Below are 21,448 nucleotides of genomic sequence, written 5' to 3'. Positions count from 1 at the left end.
ATCTGCTGAACATGTTGTATGTTTATTGGTCAGGCGATTGGTACGTCATGTAAAAATATATATGTACCAAATAGCTGAAGCAGATTCCACATTTATCTCTTTCAGCAGACACCAGGTCAAAAGATGCTGGATTTTCAGCTTGTAGTGGCCTAACCAACCCTCAGTGCTGTTTTTTTGCATGCCCAATGGTGCCTTTGGCATCATATACTACATACATATACTACATCATATAGTACTCTCACAGGTATGTGCAAAAGCATGTTAAGAAGCTCTCATTTTCAGGCATACTTACCGAACATGAGTCATACTGTTTTTTGTATAATATACCCCATTTGGATATTCACATTATAGGGAACCTATTGGAGGCATTGATGAGTTAAGGAAGTACCTGAGAATACAGCCAGGGATAAGTGTCACTGTACACAGAATTAAACTAAAGAAATTATTTAATATTTTAGTACAGTTCTAGCTCTGACTGGTTTGGACCTCTGTATCTCCTCTCAGAGAATTATGATTCCTTTTTCAAAGTATTTATGAACCTAAGGTTTATGCTGAGGTAAACTAGGTGACTCCCCAAGAACACATGGGGAGCAAAGTTCCTGGGTATACTTTTAAAAAATCATTTAAAAGAAATCCATATTAAAGTAGTGACTCAATGTCTGCATCACATTCCCTTCCTCATGGAACAGTAAGTTAAAACCGAACGTGCCTGTACAGTGGAGTATTCTAGAAAATGGCACCAATGGCTAGCTAGCATTCCAAACAAGAGCACTTGGGTTTGTACTTGTGATATACTAACAGTGAACTCATCTGGATTTTGTCATAAATCCAATTTACACTATTGCTTACAAGTCCCACCTAGTAAAGACATAGAATTTTGATGTAATTGTGGGTTAATCCCAAATAAATTTACTAAGTATTTGGACGCACGTCCTACTGAATGCAGCAAAATTTACTTTGAAGTAAACATTATGCAGGATTGGAGTGTAATCCAATGGACACAAGAATCTAAAGGCACACAGGATGTCAAAGAACAAGGGAGCAACCCTTTCAAAGCAAAGGAGACATGTGCCCTGAACTTTAAAAAAAAACCATGCTCCAAATTAATCCCATCCCCCTTACCAAGGTTCAGGTTAAGGCAGTGGTTCCCAAACTGGTCTGCACTAATATTCAAATTTCATTGTGGTGGTCTGTGACACGTCCACGTTATATATCCATATTGATTTTTAAAGCTACACTTTTATTGCTTCTTTTTACTGCATTACAATTTGAAATCTATGGAATTAAAGTTGTAATGCAATAAAATAACATAAGCAGCAAAAGCAGCAATGAAAACAATTGAGAATCGTTGCAATCGAAGAAATCGTTACACTCCATCGCTACAAAAAGCAACGTCAAACAAATTAGTTCAGTAGAACTCAAGCCAAGACTCTCGGCTACTTTCAAGTGATCCGTGAGAAACAAAAGCTTGGGAACCCCTGATCTGCCCGAATCAGAGACAGCAGCGGCACGTCAGACTTTCGGCGGGACGAAAGCGGGTTCAACCCACCCGCGCGAGACAGGCGCCAACGAATTGAAAAGAGCAGCGAGAGACCCGTACATAGCATGGGCACATGCGCCAGTCAAGGAAGATTGCCCGGGTCCAAGATGGCCGCTGCAGCGACCAGGATCACTACCATAGACAGCAAGGCGCTCTTTTGTGTCTTTTCCTTACCCTTCCCCACCGAACGAGGGTGCTCTCTATGGTCTCCGGAGGTTTTGTAGCTCTATCTCTATGGCATCGGCTGCCGCGTCCTTGCGGTTGGCGGGCGGGGGGCGGCTTCCGTAGGCGCCCCCCCCCCCGTGTCGGCCGCGGGGCCCTGCGAGGATGCCCGTCGGCGAGTACGCTTTCGTGAGGGCCGTGGGGAAGGGCAGCTACGGGGAAGTGAGCCTGGTGAGGCACCGGCAGGACAGCAAACAGGTACGGAGGGCAGCGGCGCGGGAGGAGGGGGTCTGAAATGGGGTCGGGCAGCAGGGCAGCATTGACGAGCCTTTGCTATGACTTTGCGAAAGCAGCGCAGGTGAACAAACAGGACGTGTCGGGCTGCCACTCTCTTGCCCTCCGTGCCCGCTCTCCATGCTGGCTGGACTGAGGGGAGTTGGGAGCCCAACACACCTGAAGGGCCGCAGGTTTCCCACCCGTCAGGCACTGATGGAAAAAGAGTCTTTATTTGCATCAGCCACTAGCCATAGCAATAAGATAAGATAAAATTAAATTAAATTAAATTAAATTAAATTAAACAAAACGTACAGTGAAGATAGTGGTAAAAGCTTAACTACAGAAAATACATTAGATCTTATTCTAATTGCCCCTGCTAAAAAACAAACAAAAACACCTTGCAGTTTTTGCTGTCATCTTGATCTGCTAAAAGAAAGAACACGGTAGCAATGGTTGAGCGACCTGGTAGAGGGGTAATAACCTCACTCCTCAATCAGGCAATAGATAGTTGGTGAACAAGAGGGGCAGTAAGGGAGGGGAAACCCCAGTGAAGAGGGTTGTTGTGTTAGGGTGATATTGAGCGTTTGCGATTCATTATTTCGCAGGAGTTAAGCAGCTGAAAATCTGACAGTTGCATTTTGAGGGTGCTGCGTTGACATTCTTTTATACTTTCATTTCCATCTTGCACCTTGTTGGTTAAGTTGCAAAAACGTCTCCTCAGCATAAGCTGCTTTTGGGGACCTTCTTGGATCTGATGATACCACAGGGCTTTATTAAATGAATGTAGCATTCATTTATAGAATCACAGAATCATAGAATCATAGAATTGGAATAGACCACAAGGGCCATCGAGTCCAACCCCCTGCCAAGCAGGAAACATATTCTAAGTCAGTTACAAAAATATATTTTTTTCCTGAAATGCCTAGCCTATGGAATAATTGCACGGATTCTAACAGTGCGATCCTATGCATGTCTATTCAGAGGCAAGTCTGACTGTATTCAGTGGGGCTTCATCACAAGGGTATGAGATTTCAGCCTATGTTAGAGTCAGTGCAACTGGATTGGGACCACTGCCTTCAAGTATAACTTTGGGATCAAAGGGTACAAACATATTTTTAAACATTCTGATCCAAAACACTTTGGCCTCAATCCAGAAAATGTTAACAGTGCTTCAAGTTATGTTGACGTTAGTTGGACAACTTAGTTGCAGTTAGCTTAAACTCCATTGATTGTAATAGTAAAAGTAATTAGATTTTCTGGACTGAGGCCAGTATGAGGATAAAGGTTCAATTAAAATTAGTTGGACTTCTACAGAGTAGGCTTACATGCTGGATTTTTAAACCTACTAAATATACTTGTGATTGTTTTTAACTTCGAAACTTTTTTTTCATTTCTGCAGTATGTTATCAAAAGGCTGAACCTTAAACATGCCTCAAGTCGTGAGAGAAAATCAGCAGAACAAGAGGCCCAGCTGCTGTCTCAGCTAAAGCATCCTAATATAGTCACCTATAGGGAGTCCTGGGAAGGGGAAGATGGCCTCCTATACATTGTCATGGGCTTCTGTGAAGGAGGGGACCTATATCATAAGCTGAAAGAACAGAAAGGAAAGCTTTTGCCTGAAAGTCAGGTGGTGGAATGGTTTGTTCAGATTGCTATGGCTTTGCAGGTAATAATAATAATTTTATTATTTATACCTCGCCCTTCTGGCTGGGTTTCCCCAGGCACTGTGGGTGGCTTACAGCATATCTAAAAACTTAATAAAAACATCAAGCGTTAAAAGTCTCTCGATACAGGACTGCCTTCAGATCATAGCTGTCAACCTTCCCTTTTTTGCGGGAAATTCCCTTATTCCAGCGCCATTTCCCGCTGCTTCCCGCTGCTATCCTGGATTGTTAGATATCCCATAGACAAGTGAGGCTGCTGATCCCTTATTTTCAAATCTGAAAGTTGACAGCTATGCTTCAGATGTCTTCAAAAAGTTGTGTAATTCTTCATCTCCTTGGCATCTGAAGAAGGGTGTCACTACCGAGAAGGCCCTCTGCCTGGTTCCCTGTAACTTTGCTTCTCACAGTGAGGGAACCAGCAGAAGACCCTCAGAGGTAACGTAACTTTGCAATGAAACAGTTGATTCTTACTTTCTCTCTTAAATTTAAATAAACCTTTCCTAGAATTTTGGCATGACTTGAACCTCTTTTAGACTGTAATCCTTTAATAAGCTATAGCAACGTAGTAGGTAAATGTATTATTGCCACCTATGCATGCTTCTAATCAATCTAGAATCTATCTATTCTAACATCTGGGCTGTTTTAGTAGTATGTGTGTAGAACAGAAAAGTGTGGAGTCTTTCAAATATTCTTGGATAGTCTTGATCCTGTTAGACCAGATGTAGCTAACTCTTTTTTTTTTACTTGAGGTCCACATTCAGCCTTTGTCAACCATCTGAGGGCCACAAGCCATCATTAGGTTGAGCCACCCCCAGTCACATGCACATAGTCTCTTCTCAGTTGATCCATGCAGATTAGCTGAGGAAGGAGCTTATTGTTCCCTCCCCACTCATCAAATGATGGGCCTGATGACCAGTGGGGAAGCATTTTGCCTCTACATTAGGGAGCTGAGTTGTGCAAAGGTGTTGAAACCTCTCCACCCACTTCAGTGCTGCGTCTACTTTAAATTATTTTTCAGATGTTGGACTCCCATTAACCTCAGCCAGCATGGTCAGTCATCTAGACCAGTGTTCCCCAACCTTGGGCCTCCAGCTGTTTTTGGACTACAAGTCACATCATCCCTCGCTAGCAAGACCAGTGGTCAAGGATGATGGGAATTGTAGTCCAAAAACAGCTGGAGGCCCAAGGTTGGGGAACACTGATCTAGACCATCCCCTTTTCTCTTTTTTTTAGTAGACACATTACTGAAGGGGGTGAGAGCCACACTCACTGATGGGGATGAGAAAGAATGGGGCAATAACTCCTTCCTTATCAGACCTGCAGGGGTCAGCTGAAGAAAGAGTTGTGGTTTAAAGCATCTGGAGGCATCCAGTTGGGGAAGGCTGCTCTTCCCCCCTGAAGAACTCAAGAGTGGTGCGCACAAGAGAATTTCTTTTTATGCATGCAGTAACTCTGTGAGGTAACCTAGGTTGTGAGTTAGAGATTTGTAAATACTGTTATGTTATTTTTCAGTATTTGCATGAAAGGCACATTCTGCACAGAGATCTCAAAACTCAGAATGTATTCCTGACACGTTCAAATATCATCAAAGTGGGAGATCTGGGAATAGCTAGAGTGTTGGAAAATCAGTATGACATGGCTAGTACTCTCATTGGCACACCTTACTACATGAGCCCTGAGCTGTTCTCTAACAAGCCTTACAATTATAAGGTAAAGTATATTATGTGTTGTGAACTCCTTTTCCAAGCTGCAACATGATTTTAAGTTTGCTCAGAAGTAGACCAATGAATTCAATGATGCTTGCTTCTACTTTTGGAATTGACAGCAAGCTAAGAGATGTAATTGAAAACCAACTTAGTTCTTTTATTGAGTGGCTATTAAAACCACAGGAATTCTAAGTCCTCATATCTAAATTGATGAATGTGAGCTTGAATTAATGTTCAAGGTAGTACACTAATTGCCATTTATATTTGTATGAGAAATACTGTACAGTTCAGGCAAAGCGTTTAGCTGTCTAAAACTTTTACATGCCATTTAAAAAATTGCTGATGTATGCGTCATGTGTTCACAAGAATCCAGTGTCCTTTCCCAGCTAAGCAAAAGCAATTCCTTCCTCCACTATCTATTTTCTTTGATAAAACAAAGATTCGATTTCTCCATAAGCTGTACCTCTCTGTTAGAAGATAGCTGAGTGAAACAAATTGACCACAATCCAGAAGCCTACATGTGCTTGTGGCTCCCTTTCCAAGTTGTGAAATGGCCTGCTAATGTGTTGTCTGATTCTGTTTTAAAGGACCTTTAGAACACATGTTTTCTCTGCTTTTGCTTTCAGTCTGATGTTTGGGCTTTGGGCTGTTGTGCCTATGAAATGGCCACACTGAAGCATGCCTTCAATGCTAAAGATATGAATTCCTTAGTATATCGAATTATTGAAGGAAAGGTAACATTCCTTTATCATTTTTGTTACGCTAATTGTGGGCCATTATTCATACTTGCTGAAGTATCCATATGTGCAAGAATTTCCCTGTCGCCTTGTATGTTGCAAAAAACTGCGTGTAGACTAGGTAATAGGCTATTATCTAAGGACATAATGGATATAAACTGTACTGCTGAAGAAAGGAAAATGATTTCCTTTTCAGTGTAGAATCCCTGGGATATCCTCAAGCACCACATGTGCAGTAAGTTCTCAGCATGTTTAACAAAAAACCCCTTTTGATTTAAAAACCCAGTCTTAAGTGTAAGGATAGAGTGTCTGTGTTTTCTTGTTGTTTGGTGTGTGATATGAATGCATGCTGTTGTTAGGGAAACCTGAAAATTAACGTCTTTTTAAATACACCAGTAGTGTTATGTTAACGGGTCTATTAAACTTATTCTAAGACATGCTGCGGGTGGAAGCTGTGGCTCTCTAGATATTGTTAGCCTGCAGCTCCCATCATGCTTGACTGTTGGCCATGCTGGCTGGGGTTGAGCATCTAGAGGGCCACAGGTTCCCCATCCCTGCTTTAAAACATTAATTTAGTGGTAGTCATTCTATCAGGCTGCAGTGCAGAGAAAGAGGAGCAAAGGCACTATTGCTTCTGTTGCAATACCAGCTGCCTTTGACTGTAACTGAGGAGTCCAGCCAGCACAGTAATGATTCTGCTCACCCTCACTGCCTGTGGTACCATGAGAATGTCTGCTAAGAGCAGGAATCTTCTCAGGGAATCTGTACAAGGAGTCTAGCTCTTGTTATTAAGCCACATTCAGTAATAATTCTTTTTCAGTGACTCGCCTAACTATTCATGTGTGACACAGATCATGTGAATAAGCAGGAAAGATTGAACCTTTTAGAACACAGATGGTTTTCTTAAGTGATGCCAGTCACCTGAGGCAACCCACATATACCAAAGTTACCTTGCTAGCGTGAAAGTGATAAGCATAAGAACATAATTTTTAAGATTTTAATGAGAAATAGTAATAGAAGCAATAGTCTGTGCATTAAAATGTGTGTCATGTCAAATTGTGGCTTAGTGAGAAGAAGCAAGTGCATAGGTCCCCAGAACAAAAATTGTAGCTGCTTCACTTGTCTCCTGGTCCTGGTCCTGCTGTGCTACTCTGAGCTAAGCCATGATTTGGCTTATCATTAGGTGCATACCCAGGTTCCTGGTTTGTCTCCCTCAAACAAACTACAAGCATCAAATGTGACAAGCCAAGAGCATGGGTTTGCACATGATGCAAATCATGGCTTAGCCTGGGTAGCATAGCAGCACCAAGAGAGGAGTGTAGCAACTCTGGTTTTCATGGTGAATATTCACTGGAACCATTGTAAAAACTCCCATTTACACTCTAGACCTCTCCTTCATGCTCTGCATACTATCCTAAGTGTTCAAAACTTGATCTCCACTAGGCACAACCACCCAGAAGCTTGCTTACCTGTAGTTTTGTGGTAGGAGACCAACAACACAGTTTTCTCCTAGACAGGCTGTTTTCTCTCTCATACATACTCTGGCCATCAAATATCATTGAGGAATAATGGAGAATAGCCAGCCAGATCTGCTTTGGAAGGCTGAACGGCTGCCTTGAGCTACTCTGGTCTTTTGCCATGCAGCTCCCCAGATCTTGCATCTTGGCAGTGCATATTTCAAATGCATGTGCTCCTCCCTGCTCCAATATTTTTGTAATGTGACACACTAAAAGGTGTGGCCCACACCATGCAAAGGATAAGTGCCACATGAGCACAATAATACAGTACACATTGTGCCCCAGGAGACAGAAAAGTACGAAAGAGCAGCCTACAGGCAGTGACAGAAGCAGCAGTAATCCACGTGCATGTGAGAGTGAACTTTGAAGTTTCCTACCCTAAGAAACAAGTTGAATGGTTGCTACAGCCAGCTGGAGCGTTCCAGCCCTGCTTTGCAGGCTGCCTGATGCATGTGACGTGCATTTTCTGAAGAAACGCTGCCTTTTAGAAAAGCATATCCAAGGCTTGAGTTATAGCTGAATGACTGATGTAATGGCATGAATGGACGTTCATCATGAGGGTTTTCCCATCATGACTTTATAACCAGCCAAAGAAGTCCCATAAAGTTAGTTTTGCTTCTCTTAACAGCTGCCACCCATGCCAAAAGATTACAGCATGCACTTGAAAGAGCTAATAAGAACGATGCTTAGTAAAAAGCCAGAGGAGAGGCCCAGTGTGAGAAGCATCCTAAGGCAACCTTACATCAAGCACCAAATCTCTCTGTTTTTGGAAGCTACAAAGGCGTAAGAAATGTTTAAATGACAAATTACGTTGTGCAAGGAGTTCAGTGCAGTTGTTGGAATAGCTGTTTTGTTGATTACTGGGTTTCTGTAATGTGTAGCACAGGGTAATGTGTAATCTGTAATATGTAGCAATGTGGCTGAAATGAACAGAAATATTCACAGGTGATAGATGCGTCAAAGGATATTAGAAATGACAGGCCAAATGTATTTGTGACTGGTTCTGATTGCTTCTGATACCTGGATGTCAGGAACAAACAAGCCATGTCCTTTGATGCATGGCATCTAGTTGGCCACTGTTGGGGTGTTAGGCTGGTTGCAGTCTTGATCCAGCAAGGCAATTCTTTCATTCTTATCAGTGGGCTACCTAAAGCTTATCTACACCCATATATTGATATGGATATACAGCAAGAAGTATAGGCGTTTGTTGCATGTGTCGTTCTTTCAGAAAGTACTCTAAAAGCATACATAGGGACCAGAGGCAACCTTGATTTGTTGCAAGACAATACTTCCTCAAATCTTTTAATTCTGTAGTTTCCTTAATGTTTGCATTTCCTACCTTTGCCTTGAAGGAAAACAGCCAAAAATCATAAGAAAATGTCTGAAGTCAAACCCCAGAGCTCCTCAGGAGATGCTGAATTGAAAAATGGAAATGTAACACCCCAGAAGCTTCCTAATGAACATTCCAGGAAATCTAAAAGGGTGAGTTAGGTTTTAGTTCTTAACTCGACTTGGAGGGCTGGATCCAGAGTTAAATGGAGACACTGCTGGATGGGATGAGTTATGGTGCAGGGGGCTGAATATGGGGGGGGGCTGCAGCTTGAAAATTGGACAAAGGCATCTTTCAGCAGCTGGAGCAGGCTCTCCTGTCGTCTTCAGGCATTTCTGAATCCAGCCATTTTGCATGGGATAAAAAAAAATGGGCTCTTGAAATTCCATTTGAGTAAAATGTTTAATGGGATTGGTATATTAATTCTATTCCCCCCCCCCCTTCATTTTAATTACAGAATGAAGAGAAATGTTTAATCCATAATAAAACCTTTCAGGTTTCTTCCTCGAACAAACTGGCACCTGAGCCTGAAAAAAGCACAAACACAAATGGGTTGAACAGCGCGGACATGTCAGTGGCAACAATGAGCAAAGTGGACATAGTTATTGTTCCGTTGGAAAAGAGGAACTCTGAAAGCAAACAGACGCTTGCAGGAACGCTCACAGGGGATAAAAAGCCCTGTAGCTCAAGTATTCCCAGTGAAGCAGAGTCTGAAATAGGAATAAACGCACCACAGTGTAAGGAAGAAAGGTTGCAGAGCATTACAAACCCATGTCTGGAAACTGTAGCTATTAAAAAGGGTGTTATTGATACCACAACTGATGGTGATGATACCATGAAACTTCTGCAACCTGTTTCAGAGATTCCAGACACGAGTGATAAAGTAATTATTTTATCTTATAATACAGAAGAATGTAATAGAAGCTGCAAAGTTTTTGGAAATAGGACCAACAACTAATGGCACTGGGTTTTTGTTGGTAATTGATCTACACTAGCTCTTTGTTTCAGATAAAGCAGCTGCAGAGCTCTTGCACAGCACAAGGGTGGTTGGAGGAAGGGTGGAACTGAGGACAAAATGTTTTAGTGACCATGAATGACTTTACATTTCTGCTACCATTTATTATCATCATTTTATATACTCTTTCTCACTAATCTGATGCCCGCCCCCTTTTGAAAAGGCGATTGCTTTTTTCAAGACAGCCCCCCCACAATACAGTGCACTGTTCTGTTTATTGACATTTCATTGCCATTGTTACACACATACTTAGGCATTATTTTGAAAATGATTGAAGCCGTCAGATATACAAACCGGCTGTGTCATCAGACTTGAGGGTTCAGATCCAAGGGCTGAATGACCTTTATATTGGGCCTATCCAAAGCCTTACATACAGAACTAGCAGAAAAGAGGTTGCTATGTTTAGTTTGTTATTCTTTTAGTCATGTAGGGATGTATCCAGTGCCACTATTCCAAAATGTGCTCCAGAGTGTTGGGGAACTCTCCAGGGCAGATTTTGAAGGTGCATGGGGAGAGGAGGAAGTCCCACGTTGTGATGAAACAGCATCAGATACAACTAATCAACATGACCCAAGCTATAAACAGCTCTATTAGGTGACCATAAGGGCTTGGACATACCTCATATGGTCTTTTTTTTTACTCTTTGTCCTCCTCCCTTGAACATCAGCTCATCCCCACTTTCTGGGGTTCAAGCATGTATGGAGGGAGGAGGGAGGAGACACTTCCCCTGGAACTGGAGATCCAGAGTGACTTGTCTTGGGCCATTGGAAAACAATGAAGTGAAATGGTTTATGTTGTTTGAGGATGTTTTTGCGCACCTATTTCCCTGTCTGTATACAGGGTGTCCCTGTCTCATGAGACTCACTGGCGCTAATTGGAAGCAGTGTTAGAACAGAACAAGCCAGGTCCCTATCTAGCCCAGGTGGGGAAGAAGACAGAGGAGTGATATCAGTGTTTTTCCTGGGCTCACAGAAGTGACACTTGGATACCATGTAGCCAGCCACTCCTCCTCCTCTTTCTATTTTACAGTAATGGGACATTTCAAATAATTTGCTCATTTGTTTTGCTAATGTTTACACCACACTTTTAGCTAGTATCATGATTGGTAAAAGTCAATGAAAATGCAGTAAATTCTCTTTCCAGAGTCTGGATTCTACTGACAAACTTCTAGCACCATTTGTGCCTGTAGAAGTTCTGGTAAGTAGTCAATTTTTTTGGTTCTGCAAGGCATGTGGAGTTAAACTGGTGGCTTCTTTTGGAAAATTGTTCTACAAATGAATGTAAAATGTCTGGGTGGCTACATAAATGCTGTTGACTACATAAATGAATTGTGTAGGTTTGGTGATGAGGATGAGAAAAAGGTGATAGTTATGGGTCCCTGATAGCACTTTTCAAACGTGTGTATACTTTGGATTGTAAGAAGAACCCTTCCGGGTCAGGTCAGTTGCCCATCTGGTCGAGCATCCTGTTCTCACAGTAGGCAACTGAATGCCTCTGGGAAGCCTGCAAGCAGGACAGGAGTGCAACAGTGCTCTCCCTTCTTGCAATTCCTAGCAACTGGTATTCAGAGATACATGCTGTATTTGGCAGTGGAGCCAGAGTATACTTGTCATAGTTAGTAGTCCTTGATAGCTGTGTCCTCACTTTGAATCTGGAAAGCATATACAAAGAATTTTGGGTTTATTCTTAGGCTGAAGCCTCCTTCAGAAGTTTGGGAGGAGCTAACAGTGCAGTTCAAAACGAAAGCGCCCCCCGTTTTCAGCCCCAGGGATCTGTTCACGAGCCTTCCCTGTCACGACAGCAACGGCAGAAGAAAAGAGAGCAATTTGAGGTATGTTCAGAGAGGGTGAAAAAGAGAAAACACTCCTTAATTAAAATGCAGCATCTTTTTATTTTCTATTGGCACCTCTAGATTCATTATGTTTTAAAAGAGTATGCTTTTTCAAAGGGCAAAGAGGTGTCTCAACTTTTTTAGAAGTGTTGCTATGGACAACTGGGTAACAGAATACCCATGCTGATAATATACAGTAAATAATATTATGCTTTCTGCAATGTACAGAATTAGATTTTTGGTGTACAAAAAGTGGAGCTGAACTACCTGCCTGATTATTTGTACTGACTTGGTGTTTGTAGTATACAAGGATTGTATTGAGGTAGTATTGAAGGATGAGTGCTTTTATAGCTAACCTCTTAGCAGAAAAAATGTTTTTACATAGCTGCTTTTTCTCCCTTTAAGGATACAGGTCCTCGACCATTGCCTGCTGCTCCTGACATGAATGCAAAGACAGGAAGAGACAACACAGACAAGCAGGATGCTGCAGTTACAAGGGCTATAAACAGATCTGGAAGCACCGAAGTGGCTGTTTCTAAGGTTTGCTGCAGACACATTTCTAGCATATTAATGCTATCTGTTTTTCTTTGAAGCCTCAGATTCAGCATTGTTTCAATGCATAGACTAAAGTGTACTTACTTTGCCATCATAGATCTATAAACCTGCTTAGTACAGGGTTGGCAAACTTCTTTTATAGTAAAGAAGGTGGGGGATTCTTTTCCTGAAAGGCTTTATCAACTTTGTAGAATAAGTCAGTGGAGAAAAGGTAGTGAACTATTGACTGTCTTGGAAACTTCAGTTTTCAGTTATGCTTTACATATCGACGGGTCAATTATGACAGACTACAAAGCCACATATCCTGGTTCTGATATCACTGTTACTTATTTTAAAGGATCGACCATTGTCGGCACGAGAGAGGAGGAGACTAAAGCAATCTCAGGAAGACATGCTTCCTTTTGGTAACTAACTTCTTTGCCCCTTTTAAGCATATGGTGCAATTTCTTAGCTATAACACATTTTCATTGCAATCACTGCCCAAAATGTATCTTCACAAATAACAAATGGCTGTAACTGAGACAGAACACTCACCCACCAAATTTTCATGGCTGCTCAAAGTTATAAGTACGGTATGTTTTTAAAGGTAGAGAGGTCAGGTCATAACTGGCAGGGATGGGGATCAAACATCCAAATTTGCACTTGGTCAAAGGATAAATGACAGAGGTGCAGCCATGTTAGTCTGTTTGCAGCAGAAAAGGAAGGAAGAAAAGAGTCTGGTGGCATTTTTTAAAGACTAGCAAATTTGTTGTGGCATGGTGGACTAGAACCACTTTGTCAGATACAGGAAGTGTATCCAAGAGTTTAGCTTCTTAAATCAGTGAATGGTGGTGATTTTGAAAGACTCTGAACTAGGCTCTGTTGCATATCATCAATATGAAATCCAGGCACATGTCTGTGAAGATCTGGGACTGTAATAATTAAGCAGGTTCAAGCTCAGAATTTAACATAACTGGCCATAACTACTCAGGTATGGAATTCCCTACCTTTTGAAGTCCAGCGGTCTACCTTGCTTGCCTCTTTTTAAAGAAATGGGCTGATTTGCTTTAAAGCCTCCCAGTTTTCATAAGTTAACATCTTTGTGCTGTGTATTTTGCTTTCCAAGTATGCTGCTGTCTTATTTTAACTTTTTATTTTCCATTTTTGTTATAAACCACTTTGAGTGTGTTGGCAGAGATAGCATGTGAATGAATGTGAACAATCAAAATAAGAGGAGATTCTAAATGCTTTTAATTTACCCCTTTTCAGGGCCTGCTGCAAGAAGAGCTTCTCACAGCGCAGCCACAGAAACAAAAGTTCCAGAAGATGATCATGTCCAAATTGCTCACTTTTCATCAGATCTTGCAATCTGTGAGGTAAGCAGAAATCATGCATTTGCAACATTCAAAGTTGCTGGCTTTCAAAGTTGTCACTCACATGCTTCACAGCACTATAATGTCCTTCCACACGGAGGTATTTCCAAACAGACTGGATTGCATTAGAAAGCATTTCATGCTAGGAATGTTGAATTCTATTGCCATTGACTGCTGTCAAACTCACTTTTAAAAACCTGTGCAAAACAACCTTATCCTGAAAAATACACTAGATGATTTGGCACATGCGACTTGTGACACAGTTTGGGCCCAATCGGTTTTGGAAAAGTCAATGCAACTCAAAGAAGAAACCTTGCTCTTGTAGCAGTAGCATCTACAAAAATGAGAAGCCTTTTCCATTATCACAATGATTTTGTGCACCTGCTTTGAAAAGCTTTCAACAAATGTATATTGTTATTAGCATCTAAATAGGTTCCAAGCCAGTGTTACTTTACGGAATATGGCAAGAATTGTATACACACCCCCTGAAATCAATGCCCTTTTGCAAGAAGAGATATTGGGGGACTGTGCTACTGTTTTGTCTATAGTTTCTTGTGCTTGAAATACATGTTTTGCTTTCAACAGACAAAGAGCTTAATTGGTTGCTCTACTGAAGATGAACTAAGCTCTTCCACCAGCTCCACAGAGAGATCAGATGGAGACAGTAAAGAAGGGTAAGGCTTCTCCCTTAACTGTAGGCATTCAGTGTATTTGTGCCAGTTTGTATTTCTCAGTGCCGAAAATATTGATCTGATGTGTAGAGATCTTTCCTATTCTAATTAATTCAAGAGGGTTCTGAAAACTTCTGTGTGAAAGAAACAAGCAGAAGGTTCATGTTTGGGTTATACCTTCCGAGAAACTGAGTACAGCTGGCTTAAACTAGTTGTTATCTCTTTCTGTCAGGGTCATGCTGACTATCATAATAGGCCAGAAAGAGCCTGGATTTTCACTTTCTCTATCTCTTTTCCTTCTGATGTGGCCATAGTATGCTTAGTGTTAAGGTTTAGACCAGGCATCCTCATCCTCGGCCCTCCAGATGTTTTTGGCCTACAACTCCCATGATCCCTAGCTAGCAGGACAAGTGGTCAGGGATGATGGGAACTGTGGTCTCAAAACATCTGGAGGGCCGAAGTTGAGGAAGCCTGGTTTAGACTTATTATAAGTTATTGTAAGTTTAAATTAAGTCTGCTGAAACTAGATTTCTTATGGACAGTGCAAATACTGAATGTATTGGATTATGCACATTTGCCTTCAATAGCAGTAAAGCTCTGCTGGATGAAATACAATTGCCTCTGGTCTATTTTTTGGGAATCTTGTAAAGTTGTTGCTCTGCTAACTATACATTGGAAGCTACTCTGGATCAATATTGAGTAGAATTTCACGGCAATTTGTGCATCTGCGTACCACAGCCACACAGATGGCAGATCATCCTGCCCTTCAAGACTCAGGGAAATGTTTCTCTGAATTAGCTTCAGAAAGCATTAAAGATTCTTCGATATAAAATGGTTTTTAAAAAAGATTTTTAGATCATTCTTTTTGCTGTTCTTTAAATAAGAATTCCAATGCTTATCACACAGCTCCTGATCATGCACGTCAGTGTTTTACAAGGACTGACCCACTTCTTGAAGCCATTCACCTACTTCTCAAAAAATGCTTTTGAACACATTTCAAGTGTTGTTTTTTTAAACAAAAAGACAAAAAAGTTGTACAATATAAGTGAGATACATACATTTAAGAAAATACATGCCCTGATTTAATAGCTTAATTTTGCATATTGCTAGTCGAATTAAGACCCTTCTTGCCAATGTACTTTCTTCTGCTGATTAATTTTAAAAAATTGGTATTAAAATGTTTTTGAGATTATTATTTTTATTAACTCAATCTGCCTTGGTAATATTTGCCTTAAACACAACCCTCTTAATCCTGGGAAAACCCTTTCCCCAGTATGACACTCCATCAAACGCATCGCTGGGATCTAAGGATTAGACAGCTCAAACTGGTGTTATTAAAGCAGTTGTGAATTTCCTGATTTAAATCTCATCTTCCCTATAAAGTCATTAGGCAGCCTTAAGCAAGTCATTCTTTCCTCTTTGCTGCTCACACTCCCTATCCCCTTATCTGCTTTTCCCTACATCTGCTATATTGTTTGACCTTTAAATAAGGTTGCAAGCATTACTAGCAGTGTATGTGAAGTGCTTTGAACTTTAAAAAAGCATTAGAGAAATGTTAAGTAGTACTTCCTCAGTCAGAAAAAAACAGCCTTTCACAAAGGCTATCATAGTTCATGCAAGCCAAATCTATTTTCACAGAAATAATGTTCTGGTACATTCCATTTATTCAGTATCCTTTTTCTTTCCATGTCCTACTTAACTGTTACACTCTCTCTGCATCTAGGCTTACTGAGCAAATAATTTCCCATGGGTTTGACACACTCTGCATTTCCGCAGATATCCTCTCTTTAAGATACTGGCCCCATTTACATGCCACAGTAAAACCAGGGGTGGGAACACTTTGCGGCTTGAGGGCCATATGCCATTGGTGGCTGGGACCTGAGGGAAAAGTGTGCAGAGCAGCAAGTGTGTAGCAAGCCAGAGGGAAGATAGCTCCCATTTCGCTCCTCCTTATATGAGCAACAAAGTATGACTTAGCGTTATGTCTAAACTGGAGCCAAGGCTTGCACATGGCTTCCCAACTGTTGTTTGGTTGAGTTAAATAACCCATGATTCTGCCCGTTTGCATTTCTTAGTGCAGAAAGTTTTGCTCTGATGTGTAGAGATCTTTCCTATTCTAATTAACAGCTGCCCTGTGTGAAAGAAACTTCATGATGTTTGGGTTATTCCTTCAGAGCAGCTGAGTACAGCTGGCTTAAACTGGTTCTGTTATCTCTTCTTTAAGGTCATGCTGACTATAATAAGAGGCCAGAAGGAGCCTTTCTCTATCTCACTTTCTCTCTCTATCTCATTTTCTTCTTGTGTGGTGTTCTGTACATAGTATGTTTAGTGTTAAGGTTTAGACTTATAAGTTATTGTAAGTTTAAGTTAAGTCTGCTGCAACTGGATTTCTTATGGACAGTGCCAATCCAGAATGTATTGGATTAGTGATCATTATGCTCATTTCCTTTCAGTAGCAGTAAAGCTCTGCTGGATGAAATGTAATTGCCTTTGGTCTGTTTTCTGGAAATTCTGCAACATGTTTAAGTTTTTACTCTGCTATCTATACGTTGGAGTTCTGCTCTGGATCAATACTGAGTAGAATTTCAATGACAGATTCCACTTCAGATGTAATGCTAAGCCAATGATCAGGGTGTGTTGTTCCTGCTCACTGGGGGTGGGGTGAGGGACTGGTATCCTCAAAGTTTGATGTGGGCTTCTTAAAGGAGGGGCTTTCTAAGGTGGGGAGAAGAAGAAATAAGGACAAATTAAGGAAAAAGGAGGACGACCAGAATAGAAACAGATCAAGGAAACAAGCAACCTATAAGAATTGTCCATTACAATAACCTAATACCCCATCAGTATTAAAGAGTTCTTTGTGTAGCCTTAAACCCACTGTAAGTTCCCATAAATTGTGCATTAAAAACTTAAGATTTGTATACCTTTTGCAGAAAAACAAATGAGATGCATGACTTGGTGCAGCTAATGACCCAAACGCTAAAAATGGATAATAAAGAAAATTGTTCACAATCTGCAATACTAGCTCCCGAATCGCAGTTCCGGCTTAATAGGAAATACAAAGACACCCTTAAATTACATGGAAAAGCATCAGAAGAACCAGATGAATTCCAGTTGCAGGAGTTTCCTTCAGGTCTGTATCATGTTTGAAAGGAATCATTCCCAGATTAGGTATTCTGCTGTACCATTGAATTGCAGGAACATTATTTCAATTAAAAATGTTTGCTTATAAAGAGGGGAAATAGGGCTGTTTGCTCCACCTCTTCTGTCTAGAAGTGCACAATTGAGCCCTCTAATCCATCCCCTTATTTTAAATGGCAAAAAGCTATGCCCTCTTTAGCAAGACTATAAACTCCAAGCCTCATGTGAGAATAGGGTACTGATGCTGGACTGGGAAAAGTTGTTTGTATAGTGAAGCAGGAAATTTGAGATTTGAAGTCTGGGAAGTCCTTCAGATGGATATTTGTTTGCACCAGAATAAAAGGAAAAGTGTTTCACCAGGACTCCTACAATTACAATTTAGATTTCTGGCAACTAAAACAAAATAATAAACAGAGAATTAAGGATATCTAATATGTTTCTGCTTATTATTTTAGATGTTCTCTCTGGTCATGAAAAGGTTAGGAGATTGGTAGAGATCTTAAGAGCAGATGTGGTTCAAGGACTTGGAGTGAAGCTTCTAGAGAAGGTGTATGATGTCATGGATGAGGAAGATGAACAGAAAAGAGAAGTATGTCTTTCATATTGCACACTTGGCAACTCTCTTCAACACTGTTTTTTTCTCGTCTAGCATTTAAAACAGCTAGTCCAGGTATTTCCCAATAACCACCATATATTTCCTTGCACAACTCCAAATAATGTACTATTTTGAAAACAAGCCTGTTTGTCCTACAATTCTTATGCAGATCAACTCCTAATCCAGATAACATTAGTCATTATTAAATTCCAGTGATTGAAATTAATGGACACAGTGTAATCTTATTTCCTCTTACCATTTACGGTAACTCAATGGAGCTTCCTTCTGAATAAACTGCAAATTAATAGCGACAGAGTGCTATTTATTGCAAAGGGGCTTTTGCAGATAACCTCTGGAACAGGCTTCACTCTCTGCCACCATTTTAAAGTTTGAATACTTTCCATCTACGTGCACTTCAGAGAAGTGCCACTACTTGAAATTAGATGCTATACATAAACCAATGTAATTAAACATGTTTAACTTCACTGTAACTGATGGACTAAAGTACCCATAGCTAACTGAATGTCAAACATGAATTGACTGTTACTCTAAATTTGTGCAATTTCCAAAAGTTCACTTTGGGATGTTCTGCCTAACTATCTGATCCTGTTTCAGTGTTAGGAATTCCTGAACCTATGGATATCAATGTTTAGGAAGTTATTTAACTTTACATAAGACTGTAGCCTGAATATTTCACACTAGAATCATTTGTGTTTTGAATTACAACACAGAAAAGCCTTTTTTTTTTTCCTACCCTGAACAGCTGCATTTGCGGAAGCTCATGGGAGAAAAGTATACTTCTTACAGCATAAAGGCCCGCCATTTAAAATTCTTGGAAGAAAATGTGAAGCTTTGACAGAAACCTCAATTCAGCTATTTCTTTATGAAGAAAAGAGCAAGACTTTATTCAACAATTTTTACCCCAGTGGATTTTTATTTTCCTGTACACAACTCATTTGTGGGGTACAATTTTTACTTTACTGATTTGTTACCTGCTGTAGAGCTTGCTTAGCTTTACAAATAGCAACATGTTTCTTCCAGGTAAGTGAGTAACAGCGTTTAGGGATTTTTTTATACAGGTAGTACATCTTAATATTTTCAGTTTTTTACATATTAAATTATTACTATAAATATCAAACATCATCAATGATGTTTTTTAAGGTTGCAATCCTGCCGAATCACAAATAGCCATCCCCACTGATTTGACCAGGTCTTGCATGTCGCTAATCCCGGCTTTCGATGCTAGTGTAGTAAGATTAGGAAAATGCCAAAAATGTTTAGTCAACACCAGAGTAAGCCTGTTGTATCCCATACTTTGAATAAGCCATCTAAGGAACAGGTTCTTTATATGTAGATACTGGAAGCATTTACTATTGTTGCAACCGTAATGATTAAAATTCAGATTAAAAACAAACACCCAGCTTTTGTAGCTACAATATTTTCTATGCACTCTTAAGCAAAATGTCCTTAAAAATGGCCTCTTTGCTCGTTTTTAGTGCTCAACTGCAGTGAGTTAGGATTTTCATTTGAAAGAATAGGGCCAAGAAAGAGAAGACTCTTGCTGCTTTTCACATTTTTATCTATGAGAGGAACATAGGAAGCTGCTTTATACAGAGTCGGACCATTGGTCCATCTAGCTCAGTATTGGCTACACTGGCTGGCAGTGGCTCTCCAGCATTTCAGGCAGGAAGTCTCACCCAGCCCTATCTGGAGATGCTAGGGAATGAACCTAGGACCTTCTGCTTGAAAGACAAGTGCTACCACTGAGCTCCAGGCCTTCCTCAAGGATGTTGTATGATGGGCTATACCAGGGGTCTGCAACCCGCGGCTCCGGAGCTGCATGTGGCTCTTTTACACCTTTGCTGCGGCTCCGGGGCGGATACTAGCGAGGGGAGGAGGCACATTGTGCGCCCTGACACTCCCCACTGTGGCGGGCGCTGTACTGGCTGTGACGTCGCATGGGGGCGGTGCGTGCATTAGTCACACACCGTCCTGACGTCACCTTCCCGCCCGCTGTTAGATCGCGGCTCCGGAGATATATTTGTTTTAAATGTCGCAATGGTTTTGCGGCTCCCAGGTGTTTTTTTCTTCGGAAACGGGTCAAAGTGGCTCTTTTTGTCTTAAAGGTTGCAGACCCCTGGGCTATACTCAAGAGATTTGCCCACCAAGGGGGATAGGCATAAGAAGACTTCTCCACCACCTCCTTTCCCTGGTAGGTCACAAAAGAATTTCCTGACAAAAGATGACTTTGCCCAATTTTCTGTGATCTGCCCCTTCCCCACCCCATTCAAACTTTCTTTAGGGACCGGCCCTGCCCTTCATTTTATGTGGGCAGATTTCTGGATACAACCCCATTTAGACTGGTATAAGCAAGCATCTAAGTTGCAGAGAACTCAAGTAGAATGAATTGCCATAAAATGTCCTACAACTGATGAAACCCAGGAATTCTGATGAAGTCTAGGAAGCTATCTCTGGTTGATCCACTGCCCCGCTTGCTTTTTGCTGCAACAGCATAAATTGGGTCTTACAAAATGATAATCTCCCTTGGGACCAACAAGACAGAAAATAACCCTTTCCTGCTACTGTATTGTTGCTTTATGTGTGAATGTTTAACTTTAAAAAAGTGAGGCTAACTTTTGGTAAAATAAAGTACTTTTATCAAAATATTTTCCTTGCTTAGGAAAAACCCAGCTGGTTTTCATCCTGCTATCAATTAAAAAAAGAATGGTTCATATGGTACTTTCCTTCAGCTATAATTACACAGCAAATGTGTCTTGAAGGACTCCTGGCTAGATAAAGCCATGGGCTAATAATTCGGCTACAAGTTTAGTACCTTAGTATGACATGGAAGATAGATGTACCTTGAGTACATTACATAGCTGTTTTGTACACAGTCGAATCAGTTGCTTGCTTTTCTTTTGGCTCCATTTTTCTCCTCTTCCCTGGAGTTAAGTATACACACACTATTCACAGTACATGCTTGTGCTATAGTCTACTTTTTAATTTTCATTTCTAAAGTTTTTAATAACCTTTCACATGACTGACTTGTATACTCAATATAGAGTTTGCAAAACCTGGAATAAATTGGGGTTAGGAAACGACAATAAAAAGTCTCCATGTGGAAAAAGGATGGAAGAGTTTTCTCAAGCAGTTAAAGAGTCATTCAAAGACAAAAAACCTTTGCTTTTGGATATTTTAAACAATAAGGTACCTCAGACCTATTTGGAAACCATGGTACTTTTAACCCTCGGGAGCTGTAGGTATGTACAATGGCTAAAGGGTTAAATAGAAAGAAAAAAAATAAAGACATGTTTCAATGTTTAACATTTCCAATACCACCACCACTTCAGGCTCAGAAT

General features: G+C 40.8%; 1 protein-coding gene across 3 annotated transcripts; it reads left to right on the top strand.

Moving 5' to 3' along the window:
• The first annotated feature begins 1,624 nt into the window (after positions 1-1,624).
• Positions 1,625-20,324, top strand: NEK4 (NIMA related kinase 4). Of its 3 annotated transcripts, XM_082214646.1 has the most exons (18): positions 1,626-1,960; positions 3,378-3,644; positions 5,155-5,352; positions 5,975-6,082; positions 6,282-6,320; positions 8,231-8,385; positions 8,955-9,084; positions 9,390-9,815; positions 11,091-11,144; positions 11,638-11,778; positions 12,184-12,318; positions 12,671-12,737; positions 13,582-13,688; positions 14,271-14,359; positions 17,287-17,486; positions 17,950-18,083; positions 18,853-19,902; positions 20,243-20,324. In XM_082214646.1, the coding sequence occupies exons 1-17, from the start codon at positions 1,868-1,870 to the stop codon at positions 18,943-18,945; spliced, it is 2,436 nt and encodes an 811-aa protein (XP_082070772.1). In that variant the 5' UTR covers positions 1,626-1,867; the 3' UTR covers positions 18,946-19,902; positions 20,243-20,324. The 3 variants fall into 3 exon arrangements, with proteins under 3 accessions (XP_082070774.1, XP_082070772.1, XP_082070773.1); XM_082214648.1 differs by lacking the exon at positions 11,091-11,144 and having other exon boundaries at positions 1,625-1,960; XM_082214647.1 differs by lacking the exon at positions 6,282-6,320 and having other exon boundaries at positions 1,627-1,960.
• The last annotated feature ends 1,124 nt before the right edge of the window (positions 20,325-21,448 follow it).

This window comes from Podarcis vaucheri (assembly GCF_965113315.1).
Source record: "Podarcis vaucheri genome assembly, chromosome: 2".
Classification (NCBI taxonomy): domain Eukaryota; kingdom Metazoa; phylum Chordata; class Lepidosauria; order Squamata; family Lacertidae; genus Podarcis; species Podarcis vaucheri.
This window is presented reverse-complemented; position numbering and strand designations above follow the sequence as displayed.